This window comes from Quercus lobata, chromosome 11, assembly GCF_001633185.2.
Source record: "Quercus lobata isolate SW786 chromosome 11, ValleyOak3.0 Primary Assembly, whole genome shotgun sequence".
NCBI lineage: Eukaryota > Viridiplantae > Streptophyta > Magnoliopsida > Fagales > Fagaceae > Quercus > Quercus lobata.
The window spans coordinates 40,169,094-40,184,360 of NC_044914.1; the positions used below are offsets into that span (position 1 = coordinate 40,169,094).

General features: G+C 33.4%; 1 protein-coding gene across 1 annotated transcript; it reads left to right on the top strand.

The window, feature by feature from the left end:
* The first annotated feature begins 292 nt into the window (after positions 1-292).
* On the top strand, positions 293-12,487 carry LOC115967738 (TMV resistance protein N-like). The gene is made up of 7 exons (XM_031086868.1): positions 293-348; positions 1,880-2,379; positions 3,143-4,250; positions 4,453-4,722; positions 4,814-5,539; positions 5,661-6,337; positions 12,223-12,487. Exons 2-6 carry the CDS (start codon positions 1,886-1,888, stop codon positions 6,285-6,287), a joined length of 3,225 nt encoding a protein of 1,074 aa, XP_030942728.1. The 5' UTR covers positions 293-348; positions 1,880-1,885; the 3' UTR covers positions 6,288-6,337; positions 12,223-12,487.
* The last annotated feature ends 2,780 nt before the right edge of the window (positions 12,488-15,267 follow it).

Sequence of the window (15,267 nt, forward strand, 5' to 3'; positions counted from 1 at the left end):
GATATTGTTTGAATTTTATAGTTATTTTCTAAAAATATCCAAAATGCTCTGCCAAACTGTTGTTTGGACTTCTTTACCAACGTCCCCACACTCCACACCGATTGGTAAATCGGTAATACAAGGAAAAAAAAAAACATACATTTTCGTAAATAAATATGCATGGAATGGTATTTTTAAGGGGCACCGTCCACGAAGTTTCATTTCAACTTTTAATCACTACTTTTTCCCCTCCCATTTGACTCCTTGTCTTTATTTCTACTATTTACTTTTCCTTTCCCAATTCTTCAACGCTTCTTCATCTTCATCTTCTTCTTTTTTGCTCAGAGAACACAGCTCGCAGAGTCGCAGGTATCATCTCAAATTCTATCTTCTCATCATTTTTCATTTCATCTTCTCTTAGTTTAGCCGCTAGACTTTTATGATATGATTGATTATTATGATTTTTGCTGATGATCTTTAAAAGCTCTGCTTTCTTGTTGTAAAATAATGCTTTTAAAAAATATTTAAAGTTTATTACACGTCATAAATATTGTACATACTACATAGGCTATAAAATACTGCTTTAAAAGACATCAGCTAGTTACAATCAATGGAGCTATGCATAAATGAACCGAGTGTGCATGTGTCCATGTGCGAGTGTATGTCTGATTGTAAGACATTTAAACTTAAAATCTACCACACCCCATGATCAACACCCAGAAAATAGTATAAATTACAATTAACGCAGCTAGGCACAAATAGATCCAGTGCATGCTGGACTGCTTAATCAACCTAGAAAACCCAGATGGCAGAGTGGCAGATCAAAAGCATTGTGGATAAATAGAGACAATCTTTCTCCCTTAGGAAAGTTTGTTAGTTGTTAAAAACAGAAAGAAGTTAGAACCTAATAATGAAAGGACTGTCAGTTGTCATCCGCAGAATATAGGCATGTAAACCTATTCAAATAATGTACAAATCATCAAAAAGATTAATGATTACAACAATTTTACTGCAACATGAATTATGTGTCAAAATTTAACCAAAATGTAGCATAAATGACATCATCGGACACAGTACAGAAATTATTCTTCAAACTTAGTTGTAAAAGGTGTTGCTGCAAGAATCAAGAGCATGTTATCTCCGCATCACACGGTGGCGTTCTCGTTTACGGAAGCGCTCTAGCATGAACTGATCTGTTGCAGCTTGCCTTTGTCCAGCTGCATCTGTGCTAGTTTCAGTTTGTTTGGAACCAGCACCATCATCTGGTAAACTTCTATCTTTGTACAGCTCAGGATGTTCTGCAAGTTTCTCATTGGTCGTTAGTAGAAGGTAAAGGGATCAAAATATGACAACGTACAAGGCTAAAAGCCTATAGAAAATTGCAGATATGATGAAACACATGCAATATAGCAAAGTTGAATAAATGGTTAACACAACAAACCAAAGTCGAAGTTTCATTTCAACTTTTAATCACTACTTTTTCCCCTCCCACTTGACTCCTTGTCTTTATTTCTACTTTTTACTTTTCCTTTCCCAATTCTTCAACGCTTCTCCATCTTCATCTTCATCTTCATCTTCTTCTTTTTTTGCTCAGAGAACACAGCTCGCAGAGTCGCAGGTATCATCTCAAATTCTATCTTCTCATCATTTTTCATTTCATCTTCTCTTAGTTTAGCCGCTAGACTTTTATGATATGATTGATTATTATGATTTTTGCTGATGATCTTTAAAAGCTCTGCTTTCTTGTTGTAAATTTACAATCTTTCTTGTTGTGTTTATTTTTTTAGGGATTAATTTGTTGATTGGGGCGAATGAGTTGAAGAGTGAAGACTAGTCAATTACGCGCTGTCAATATTCTCATTTCATCACATCTTTGATCTTCTCAATCTTCTGCTTGTAGATTCTAATGGCTTTCCCGATCCATCAAGGAGTCTCCTTTTCTTCTTCCACTCCCCAGTGGGACTATGATGTCTTCTTGAGCTTTAGAGGTGAAGATACCCGCAATGGTTTTACTGGCCATTTATATCAAGCTTTGTGTGACAACGGTATCAATACCTTCATCGATAATGACCTCCAAAGAGGAGAAGAAATTTCAGTGGAACTTGTTAAAGCTATTAAATCATCAATGATTTCAATTATCATATTCTCTCAAAACTACGCATTTTCATCTTGGTGCTTGGAAGAACTTGTCGAGATTCTTAACTGCAAGCAAAATGGACAATTGGTTCTTCCAGTTTTTTACAAAGTGGATCCATCTGAAGTACGCAAGCAAGAAGGTAAATTCAAATTAGCAATGGCTAAACATGAAAACAAATTCAAGAATAACACAGAGAAGGTGCAGAGGTGGAGGGCAGCTCTAAATGAAGCGGCTAGTTTGTCTGGATGGCATTATGAGGATGGGTATGTATCTAATAACTAATGTTATGTTCTTTTATGACTTTTAGACTTCTAATGGTTTTGTTACGACTACAAAATGCCAAATATAAAAAAATAAAAAATCTATTATGATCACCTCTTGAATTACTAAGTTAGTTAAGCTAGTGGAAATGGAAGAATTTAACATCTGATGAGCTTTAATCCCATGACTTCACCTTTCACCCACACTTGTGAGACGAGGAAGTGTTGTTTGAATCAAAGGTTCATCAACATAATCCTTTCAAAAACATTTCTCTAATTTTCTTAATCATTTCGTTCAAAGTATTATAAATGGGTTTTCAATAGGCTTTTTATCAGCTTTCATGCAACTACTTGCCAAAAGCCTAAAACAATTTCTTACTAGGAAAAAAAAAGAAAGAGAATAAATCAAAATCAAAGTTGTGAATAAAATATAGAATGTCGTTTCGGTTTGGCAAAGAGACAAAATATACCTTTCGAAGACTTGATAATGTTATAGTTTCTCCCTCCGTTTTTTTTTTTTAAATCCAAAATTTCTTGATTATTTTGGTCAAGTATGGGAAGCCAAAATCTTATTCCCAAAAAATTTTTAAAAAATAAATTATATTATACTTCTCAAATACTTGAATTATGTCCTTTAATTCAGCTGATAATATGTTGAGTGTAGGTTGTAATGCACAAAGCTAAACATCTTGATTCTCTTATTTTCATATTCATATTTTCAACTAGTCCTACTCATTTAATGTCTCGTATGCTTTTTGATTGGCAGCGGCCCTGAATACAAATTCATACAACAAATTATTGAAAATATATCGAATACCAAATTAAATGGCAGACAGTTATTTGTTGCTAAATACCCTGTTGGAGTAAATTCTCGTGCCAAGGCCATAGAATTTCTTTTAGATATTAAGGTAAATGATGTTCGAATGGTGGGGATTCATGGTCTTGGGGGGATAGGTAAGACAACTATTGCAAAAGTTGTTTATAATAGAATTTTTGATCATTTTGATGGAAGTTGCTTTCTAGAGAATGTTAGAGAAAATTCTGGAACAAGTGATGGTATAATCCAACTACAAGAGAAACTTCTTTCTAATATCTTAAGGGGCAAACATTTGAAGGTGGAGAGTGTATCCCGTGGAATCAATATGATAAAGGAAAGGCTTCATAGTAAAAGGGTTCTTGTAATTCTCGATGACGTGGATAAATCAAAACAAATTGAAAATTTGTTTGGAAATTGTGATTGGTTTGTTTCAGGAAGTAGAGTCCTTATAACAACAAGAGATGCACACTTGCTAGCTACTCTTGAAAAAGAATGTGCAACTTACAAGGTGAAGGAATTGGACAAACATGAAGCTCTTGAACTCTTTAATCAACATGCCTTCAAAGGAAATAAACTTGAGGAAGATTATTTTGAACTTGCAAACCAAGTCATACAATATGCCGGGGGCCTACCATTAGCCTTAACAATAATAGGTTCTGATTTGTGTGGAAGAACAAAATCTGAATGGAAAGGTGCAATACATCAATATGGAAAAATTCCTAAAGGAGATATTCATGAAATACTTAAAGTAAGTTATGATGGATTGGAAGAAACTGAAAAAGATATTTTCCTCGATATTGCATGTTTCTTCAAGGGAAGGAACAATAATTATGTTGTAAATATATTAGATGCTTGCAATTTATATCCAACAATTGGTATTCCAAACCTTGTTAATAAATGTCTCGTAACTATTGGTCATGATGGCATATTGGGGATGCATGACTTGGTACAACAAATGGGTAGGGAAATTGTTCGGCAAGAATCACCAAAAATCCTCAAAAAACGTAGCAGGTTATGGCATTATGAGGATGCTCTTGAAGTACTAACTGGAAGTAAGGTATAACTTCTTTTTCTTTAGATTTTAACTTTTTTTTTTCATCAGGTAGAAGTGATAAGTTTTCTTGCTTTGATATTTTTCTTTTTAACATTATAGAAAATATAAGTTTAACGGTATTATTTTTGCTTAAAATTTCAAGATTATTATAGTTTTGTCAAACTCTATTGTGTTATATGTTTCACTTAATTCTTTATCCAATCAGGGGTCGGACAAAATTGAAGGTCTAATGTTGCATTCGCCTAATCCAATAACAGTGCAACTACATGCTAAAGCTTTCAAAAAGATGAAAAATCTAAAATTTCTTATAGTTCGTAATGTACTCATTTCTGAAGAACTTAAATATCTCCCCAATGGGTTAAAGTTACTTGAATGGCACCAATATCCTTTTTCCTTGCCATCCAATTATTGTCATCAACTTGTTGTACTCGAGATGCCTCGTAGTTGCATTAGATTGGAGAAGCTATTCAAGCAGGTATGAGTATTAGTATTGATGAATTTAGATTTCTTTAAATGTTATTTCTAAAATTTTGTAAGAACAATTTTTGGTTTTGTTTTCCTTGTAGGGGTCCTATTACAAAAATTTGATAAATATCAATTTGAGTGAGTGTGTCTCCATTACAAAATTACCTGACTTGTGTGCCCCAAACTTAGAGACATTGGACATTGCTGGTTGTGAAAATCTAATTGAAGTTCATGATGCCATTGGATCTCTTGATAAGCTTAGAAGTTGGGATCTCATGGATTGCAAAAATCTTCAAACTCTTCCTAGCAGCCTTAAGTTGAAATCTCTTCAATATTTTTGTCTATTTCGCTGTGTAAGCCTTGAAAAGTTTCCCAATATTAACCCAGAAATGAAATGTAACAGTTTATATTTTAGTTATAGTAATATTAGAGAATGGCCTTTATCACTGGGGCATCTCATTGGAGTGCTTACTGAGTTAAACCTAGATAATTGTCAAAACCTTGGTGATTTCCTCGTTAGATTTTCGGGATATGAGTTTACGAACTTGAGAGCATTGCAAGTCTGGAAATGTGATGGAGATATAATTGAATCACATATTTTGATGAAGCCCGATTCCTTCCCCTTATTGATAGATCTAAATCTAGACGGCTCTAGTATTGTTACAATCCCAAGAAGCATTAGTAGATTTGCTACATTACGACAACTTTCCATGTGCTATTGCAATAAGCTTCGAGAAATTCCAAGGCTTCCACAATCTATAAGACTTGTGAATGCAACAGACTGCATGTCGTTGGATCTACCATCATCATGCAGATTATTGAATCAGGTGAGCTCTCTCTCTCTCTCTCTCTCTCTCTCTCTATATATATATATATATATATATAAAAGTGATATATATTGCGAGAATCTCTAAATTTCAATTTCTTGTATTTGCTAAATGCAAGCAGTTTGGAGAAATATTCATGGATCCCTTGTTTTTTGATGACTCTGAATCATATGACGGTAGTTGTCATCTTGTACTACCAAGAATTGAGATTCCGAAGGGGTTCAAATGGAACCATCAGAGCTTTGGAAATTCTGTATCATTCGAGGTTGGTCGTGAATTTCAAAAATTAGTTCTCTGTTTTGCTTTTCGATCAGTAAAGGCAGAAGCTACGGAAGCAACTTGTTTTGTTGTTTCCACCAATGGTTTTTCTAAAAAAGAAACAACATATTTTAGCCCGTTAAAAGGAGGTTCTGAGCATCTGTACTTACGTACTGTATATCTTTGGGAATGGAATGATTCAAATCCATCTGAACAGAATCATGTTACGATTACAGTTGAAATCAAGTATGGTGAAATAATCTCTTCTTCATATGACCCCATAATTACGTGGTTGGGAGCCCATGTAGACTGTGTCTGTTGTCCTCAGAATATTGCTCACTTTACGCATGGTTTTGGGTCTTCCTTGGTCCCTGATGACAACGATCGCCATTCTTTTCCATCTAATGTGGGATTTGATGATGGGTTTGATGTGGGTTCCTCTTCTGACTTCAATCAGTTTCCAACATCAAAGAAGACAAGAACATCTTGATCAAATTTCAAAGAATTATGCTTGCACCTGAAAGCAACCTTGATGCCAAGGTATGCCTGCTTTAGTTGCATTATTGGATTCACATCTTTGGCTGCCTTTATCATTCATAGGATTGTTGTTCAAGTATTTATAGGGAAATCAGGTTGTTGGGCTTTGTATTTGTTAGTTATAAAATAAGTATTTAATTTAATTTATTAATTTATTTTAATGCAGTTGTTGTTGCTATTGAAGTAATTAGTAGGTCCAATATCCATTTTCACCTTGCAATTTGATTATCATTTATTATAATATTTGTCTTTTATTCATTTAATTTTTCAAGTGCACAAGCTGTTCAATGAAATGCTTTTTCAGGATATTGATCCTGTTTGCTTAGATGTTTCTAACCTATGAAATTCTTAGAGCCAATTGTTAATGTTTTATTGTTATTTTCTATTAAAAAAAAAAAAAATTCTTTGATTACATTTGCTTTTCTTGTGGGTTTTAAATTTTGATTTTGTTAATTTTCATAGATGTTTCTATACTTTTATTGATTCATTGAATAATATTACTTAGATTTTTTATTATTTTATTGAGAGATAAGTTACAACTGAACAAGAATGCATCAAACATATTACCAAGAGAAATAAAAATCAACTTTGCACTAAACTATGGACTTAAAATCCTTGAGTATCTTTCCTTTCTCAAAGAGGCTATGACAGCAAGTTAAGTCAGTGTCTAATGTAATCCTAGGCATATAGTTGGTACCAATTAGTTCTTTGGGGGTAAAAATAAGTTAAAGGCCAAAAGTTTTAAAAGCATCATAAGAAAAATTGCTAGGTTTGCAGGAGTTTATTATGTTTGGCTTGAAAGAAATGCTTATATATTTTGCAGCAATGTCAAGTCTGAGGAGGTATTAAGCGAGCAAGTCCTTGGTTGAGTTTGCTATAATTGAGGGTTTTATTTTGATTCTCTGTAAGTTTAGTTGCAGCTTTTATTTAGTTTCCTGCTTGCTCTGTTTTTGTTGTTAGGTATTACAGCTTTTAGATACTGGTGTTTGCTGTTTGTTTAGTTTGTTTCTTTAATAAATTCATTTGTTCGTTAAAAAAAAAAAAAAATAATAATAATAATCTATGATTTTACTTGAGGACCTTGACCGTTTTCGCATACTTATTTTCTACATTGCCAAACAAAGAACAAACTCCCAAGAAAGTGTGAATTTAAACCTGAATTCTGCTGTAGCCTAATGTTAAAGTTCTAACTAAAGAAACTTCTTCTTCTTTCTTTTTTTTTTTTTTTTAAGATTGCATTGCTCATATGGTTTTGCATTTTTCCATTTAGTACTTTTTTTTTTCTTTAATCTAGTTCAATTATTGAGAACTTCTAGATTTGATGGAAAACGTAAGAATATTCAACATTTAAGAAGTTTCCATGCGCTATGCAATCCTATCCTTTTTTTTTCCCCCTATTTGGGGGTCAATTGTATATTTTCTTTCTGCTTATCGTTAAGATATTAAATTTACTGGAAAACGGATTTAGGTTTTTCAAGTTCAACTCTCAGAGATGAAAATGCTTTTAGATCTTTCCAGCCAAGCTAAATCATGTAATGGTTAGTATGGTAAAATGTTGAGAGGTCCTATCAGTTTGAAGGTTTATCTCTGTTGTTTCTTTTTACTTTTTATGTTTGAAGTGTTTACATGAGTTCAAAATCTGAGGTAATACCATGGGAATGTTATTTTGTGGATCTCCTACTTCAATGATCGATGTTTTGGTGAATATTCTTGGATGGGAGGATGGTACAAGGTTGATGAGTTAAAGTGCTACCTTTTTATAATAGCTCAATGGTATTGAACTCTCTTGTTTTCTTTGAAAATGTCTTAAACCAATTTCCCTTTTCATTCAATTGCTTAAAAAATACATAATATATATATATATATATATATTTTTTTGATGCCTAGTTTCCGCTTCAAAACCTAAGATGGGAGGTAAATAGTAGACTCTTCTGTGATGGCACATACTATTTTTTTTTTTTTTAATTTGCTATCACTTATGATTTTAGATTTAAATAGTTTATATACGAATTAATTGTTTCAAATCTTTATTTGGGCCTTTTTGTCAACGAATGTGGATTGTAGAGAAGTCATTAAAGGACTAGAACCTATGTCAAGGTAATCAAGAGGTACTCTACATTAAAAAGGTAGGTAATTCATTTAATTACATTTGGAAAGGCATCTTTGAAAGTGCACCTTGCTCTTAATGTTCTAAAAATTATATAAAATTTTTCGCTCACATATTAAGAAAATGAGTTGATTTTTAATCAAAATGACGTTCTTTGGTTAGCTTTGTTGACAAAAAAGAAACAGGTGTTTGTTGAGATTTTGATTTAGTTTAATACTAAGTGATTTGCACTTGAAAAGAGTTTGGAATGGGCTATTCAAAGAGCTAAACAATAATTTTAGAGGTTCTAAAAGCTGCAAATTTTGAATGGGCTGCCAAAGGAAGGTATTTGCAGTTGAGAAGAATTGAGATTACGGCGTTTGTTTATAAGACTACTCAGGCATCAAAACCAATAACAAGTGTTTAATTAAGATAAGGAGTTAAAGATTGGCTTGTTCATTTATTTAGTTTATTTTATTTGCTTTAATATGTATTAGAATATGTTTCCTGATCATAGCAGTTATGGTTTTTTTTCCCTATGTAAATTGGGGAGGGGGTTGGAACCCCAATACTAGTCATTGTGAGAGGTGTTGGAACCACTAGAGTATCCCTTCAACCCCTAAGATTCGTGATTGATTATTTAATATATGCTGTCCAAAAACCTTTGGTTGGGATATGTGGAAGAATATTATTTATATATGATTAGTTGTAATATAAAATCACATGCTTTTATTTACTCGTTACTTTTTTGTTAATTAGAAATATTTGAATTAATGAAGGATGGACAGGGCCACAACTTCATCATTGTTATGATTGCAACTGTACTTACAGATAAAAGTTGTTCGTCCCTTTAGTTCATTTTTGTGCTTAAAAATGATCTTTCTTTTAGGTTCCTCTGTTCGCATCTGATATACCATTCTCTAAAGCTCAAACTAAATTCTCAAAGTAGTTTCGAGTCATGTTGCCATTGGAATATAATATTATAACTGATTCGGAAGTACGGGGATACTAATCTGACCCCATGATTAGTCAGGTCTATGTACGATCAAGAGAGCCTATTGGCTTCTCCATAATAAATACTTAGATGGAAGGAGCATAATTTAGAGATATGGTTCTTAGATGTAGGCTTCCCTATGAAAGATTTAACTCCCTTTCAAAGCCATTACTTTTCCTATGTTCTTAAATGATGGTTTTTTAGTGAGAAGGGAGTTAGCAATTAGGAATATCATCATTGATATTTCTTGCCCTTTTATGTGCTACGGAAGAGGAATGCCTAGACTGCCTATCTGTTGCCAATGACTTAGCTCATGCAATGTGGTTTGTGTAACACCCGCCTCACTTAAATTTAATTTTATTGCTTCTAAAGTGAAATTGATGAATTATTTAATTTATTGTGAAGGTGATATTATTTTATATTATGATATCTACAAAGAAAATAAATAAAAAATGTAACGTGAGAGTTATTTTGTGGATTATTCATATTAAACTTTTAGTCTCCTTATCAGTTAAGGACAAGGATAAGAGACTAAAACCTAATTGGATTAGGAGTTTAAGTGTTATTGGAATTCTTTAGGGTTCTGGCCCATCTAAACAACCTTAATATGAGTTTAGTGGGAATTGAAGTCTTGGGAGGCTTATTTAAGCTTTTAGTGGGTTTTATATTTGAGCCCAAGTGAAAATAGTTTTAACGTGTTAGGAGGTTAGGGTTTCCTGCTGAAAGATAGAGAGAGAGAGAGACGGCAAGTTACAAGAAACAAATCCTGCATCCGTATGGACAGTATGGTCGTGTGGTTAGGTATACCTCTCTCTCAAACCCTCATGGAAATAACCTAGTTGCTAGAGTTTACGCATGGTAGTGGGGCTGGACTTTTGAATCTTGTAATCTATATTGTGGTCAAGTTCTAAACTTTTACCAATGCATGCTTCAGGTCACTAAGTCCTACGGGTAGGAATTAATTGGTGAATCTATTGTGTTCTTGCTATGGCTTACGGGTAGGATAGATCTTTGAATATTATATATATATGTTAGATAAACTTTCTAACACTCAGTACATACTATAGTTTCTATGTCCTACGGGTAGAATTTTCTATGGATGATATATATTATTTTGGGTTAATATGATCTACAAGCATGTGATCATTTGGAAGCCAACTTGTACTGGGAGAATTTAATAATATAGAGATTTACATATTCGGCTCATTAGAATTGTTTACTAGGTATTGATTTTGGAGTACTTGATAAAGCAATTGAGTACTAGATTAGCTATAGTTTCAGAATAAGTAGTGAGATACGAATTTTAAGAGTGAAATTTATATTTTGTTGCTACCTTAGTGTATCCATTCTTATTGAGTCGTCTTGTGTTTATTTAGGTTCTAATTGATATTGTTTCAGACCGTTGAGGTGAAGCTTGGTTTAACAACTAGAGGTAAGTGGACTTCAGAATATGACGTCTCTCAAGACGTGTATATTTATAAATATATTTTTACCAAAAATATATATATAAATATACATAATTGCAAAAGTGAAGTTTTCAAAAACTTATACTATTATCAATGCTTTGTACGCATACTTGAATTTTATTATTTCTTAAGTGTTACCTCGAAATTTTATATGTTAAGAATGATTCAAGACTATATTTTTGAGAAAGTATTTGTTGTATGATATATGATTGGTATTAACAATATTGTAATAATGTAAGAATGTTTTCAAATAGTCAGCTAGACAGTCTGCAACCTTTGCCAACACAGGGTTAAGTGTTGGTCTTCAGCCGATGTAGTGTTATTGTGGTGTGGTGTAGTGTTATCGTTTGCTCTTTAGAGCCAGTGTTGCCTCTTTGAGGTTAGTGTTATTGTTTCCCATGGGAATCACCCACCGAGTGTTTAGCAGCTTATGTCTTTGTCTGACTAATGTTTTCTATATCGAATTACTATTTTATTGTTACTGATCCTTATAAGTGGAAAAAGATTGTTTATTGTTATAATATATTGTTTCTACCTATTTAGTGTATTTTGGCTAACTAAAGTGGTTATTATTTTATTTAATGATTACAGCATTATAGTGAAATGTTTTATTCTTGACAGTTTTATAGAATATATTGTATTACTATTAAAAACTAGTTGTAAATGTTTTGTAAAGACTATATTTTGTTAATGATACTAATGTTTTGTTTTGAAAGACATCCTCATGTTATGTAGTCTCTTATTGGGCTTCTAGCTCACCCCCCTTTCTCCACCCTTTCAGATTAGAGCAGTGGAATATCTTTTGGTGGTAGATCATTGGAGACATAGATTGAAGACTTCTTTTGGAGCTATGTTAGTTGAGGGATTGTTTTAGTATATTTTCTTAGGATAGTAATTTTGGCGTTTGTGGAACTCTTTGAGATTGTATTTGGAGACTTTATTGTTAAAGTTTTTGTTTTATGGATTTCATAGGAAAGATTTTGATTATTTGAAGTTTATTTGTGGATATTTAATTACGCTCTGTTCCATTATATTATTGTTGAGTATTTCTAAGACAGGTTGTGCATCTAAATCCTTGGTATGGGTTTGGGGTGTTACAGTTTGCATCACCACTCCATTAGAACTTAGTTCCTAGAGCCAAAGTCAGGTCTAAATTAAGTTTCTTCTTGGCTGGAAAGAGTGTATCAGTCACAAGACCAGTGCAATCACTTCACTGTCATCTTTGCCAACACTCTTTGGGCTATTTTAATACATAGAAACAAAGGTAGTGCATGAAGGAATAACTGTTAATGCTAGCTTCTAATGTCCCATGTCATAGTGTTTACCTTTCTTCTATTTGTAGGGATGCAGCAAACACATGGAAGTGGACACTGCATTTAAAGCACCTGATGTACTTATCAGCGGATTTCTTGGAAGTATAGCACATGATCATCTATTGGAGGAGTGGATCTCTCCCGCTTTTCATGATATGCCTATATGTTGGCGTAAAACCTGTAAAACCTATAGAGAAATTGGTTAATAAAATTATTGTTGAATGCTTCATATGGTTCTATGTATTATATGAGGCATGTATGAAGATGTAAAGATAAAGGTTTAGCTCCATTTGATATTTCATTATTGGAAACTCATATGATGGGAGCAATTTCTTGATTCAGAATTTTGGGGAAAAGATGGCAGTTTATTGAGATTATCTAAGTGCATTGGTTGAATGGGTTTGTATTTGCCCCCATCTTTCAATGGGATGTCATGAACCGTGTAGTTTATATATTATTTTTTAGTAAAAAAAGTTTATATTATGTCAAAGTAATTTCCAAATGTATGGAACTTGGTAGTGGCGTGCATGATGTGGTTAGTGTGGAATGAGCGTAACAACCGGATTTTTGAGGAGCGCATATCTATTGAGAAATTGAAGTCCTTGCTACTTCGCACTTTGTTTGAATGATCTCAAGCATGGGGTTTTACTAATTGTTTCATGGTGCTTTATGCTCATCATTGTGAACATAGTGCAATTCCTTCCGTTTGCAATATAATTTTGATTACTTATTTAAAATAAATAAATAAATAAATAAATATATTTGAAATAGTAAGGTGGAGACAAGACTCACTAGATACGGGTGGAAATAAATAAATATATATTTGACATATGTTAACAATATGTTTTTTTGTTTTTGTTTTAAGGTAATAAGAATACTATTATTGATGGAAAAACAAGAGAGAAACATACGCTGTTCATGAGGATGAACATGGAAAAGCACAAACAAAAAACAAAGAGAAAAGAAGTCGAGGCTAAGGTAAGAGAAGAAAAAAACTATAAAAGAGAAGGACAATATGTAAAACACCGGTACTAACCACCATTTAAAAAGGCTACGCTGGCACAAGTCATTTAACTCAACCAACGTCTTCTCAAAATCTTCAAAAGAACGATGATTACGTTCTATCCGAATAGCCCACATCAAATAGTTTGGAATGAAATCCCAAATATCTTAATTATGATTCCCAAGCCAGTGATTCCAACGAAATGATAACTCTGCCATAGAGCTAGGCAAGACCCATTGAATACAGAAGGCCTAAAGCATAAGCATCCATAAGGAGTGCACTATAGGACAATGAAGGAAGAGATGATCCACAGACTTCCCACTGCAACACCTATTTGCCAAAGAACAACCCCTAAGCATGAGAATATCCAAAGTAAGAATGCAATCATGAGCTGTTGTCCCACAAAAAAAAAAAAAGAAAAAAAGAAAAAAAAAGGGCCACCCGTTTAGGAACCTTTACATTCCAAATGTCCTTCCAAGGGAAAATAGAGTTAGAGCTGCCACAAGTATATTGTTAACATATAAGTTAACAATATCTTATTTTTATTATGAGCATCATATCAACTCTCCACATTTCTATTTTTAATGCAACTTTGGTATTTAGATGATTTATTGTGAGGTTTTGGAAAAGCTCGAACAAGTCCAGTTGCCTAGGAACAATGACAGTTTTGAGATGGATGTGAAAAGCAGTTCAAAGTAGTATTCTTTTGACTGTATAAATGCTCAATGAATCCCCAGATGAGGGGTTGCCAGGTAAATTCCTAGGCATTGTTTAAGTCAATATGGCTAGTTCAGACGTTCTTACAGTTGTGATATATTGCTTAAGGCTACCTAGTATATATGCATTTGTGATCGTTTAAAAGCAAACAAAAAGTGCACATACTTTATTATTCAGGTTATTGTATTATTCATTGCATCGAGATAGCTCTCAAATTTTTTGTAATGTTTTTTTAGATGATGTGGACGGTGTAACTAGACTTTATAAATTATAGATTTTTTCATCATCTTTCATATGATTTTTACTAGTTTGTCTTTTCAAATGCTATTAATATGGGTCATTTATCTCTTGTTGATCCTTTGCACATAAATTTATGTATAACCCAATTAACTGCTAGGAGTTCCAGAAGGTAATGCTGAAAGTCTTTAATTTGGAGCTACATTATAGGGAATTTATCTTGTAGCAACTAAAGTGATGATTGGTGATACTAGGAGATTTAATGGGTATTTTATTTGGAGCAAAAGATGTTTGGATCACTTGGAGTATGAGGTTAGTCAGTTTTGGGATTTTCATGTACTTGTTGAAAGCTTGAAAATGTGTGAAAACACAAGAGCTGTTTAGATCCCCAAATTAAAAATTACGGCTCAATAGATTTTACTCTAACCTATACTAAGTGCGGAATAGAATAAAACTACTCTAGTGCATAAGCATGAACAACAAGCATTAAAAGTAAAGTACAAGAGTAAGGGAAGAGAGAATGTAAACACAAGATAACACGCTGATGTGTTATCGAAGAGGAAATTGAAGAATTCGACGAAAAACCTCTTCGCCACCGTCTAAGCAGTAATCGATCCACTAGACAATCAGTTGGGATACATGGGTTAGCAAGAGACCCTCCAAGCCTAATCTACCCGATGTACTTAAGCTCTCTAAACTCCTACTTCAACAAGGTTTCTCGGAACCGTGTCTTGTCTAGCTTTCTAGATCCCGCAATACGCCTGATTGCATCCGCCAAGCCTCACCGGCTTCTTTTGGCAATTTTCCAAAGCTTTCCAAGCTCCAAAACACTCTCTACACTCTGAAAAGGTGTGAGTTGTGTTTGGTTACAAATCTCCTCTCAATGTATGACAATGAGAGAAGGAAGGAGAAGAGGTTACAATGATTTCTCACTAAGGATGAGTAGCTCTCTCTTTAAAAGATGGGTGTGTGTGTTGTAGAAAACCTATCTAGGGTTTTTCTCTTTGAATGACCTCTTTTACATTTGTGAGAAATGAGGGTATATATAGTATGGGTGAAGGATAAGAAAGTCACACATAAAAATCCTTTAGGTAGAATGTTTTGCGACTACCTCACG

What these genes read in the sequence shown, in the direction of transcription:
- LOC115967738 (XM_031086868.1), top strand. Translation starts at nt 1,886, where the DNA reads ATGGCTTTCCCGATCCATCAAGGAGTCTCCTTTTCTTCTTCCACTCCC. An exon ending in AAGTACTAACTGGAAGTAAG is followed by an intron (nt 4,251 to 4,452) that starts GTATAACTTCTT and finishes TTATCCAATCAG; the next exon opens with GGGTCGGACAAAATTGAAGG. An exon ending in TGGAGAAGCTATTCAAGCAG is followed by an intron (nt 4,723 to 4,813) that starts GTATGAGTATTA and finishes TTTTCCTTGTAG; the next exon opens with GGGTCCTATTACAAAAATTT.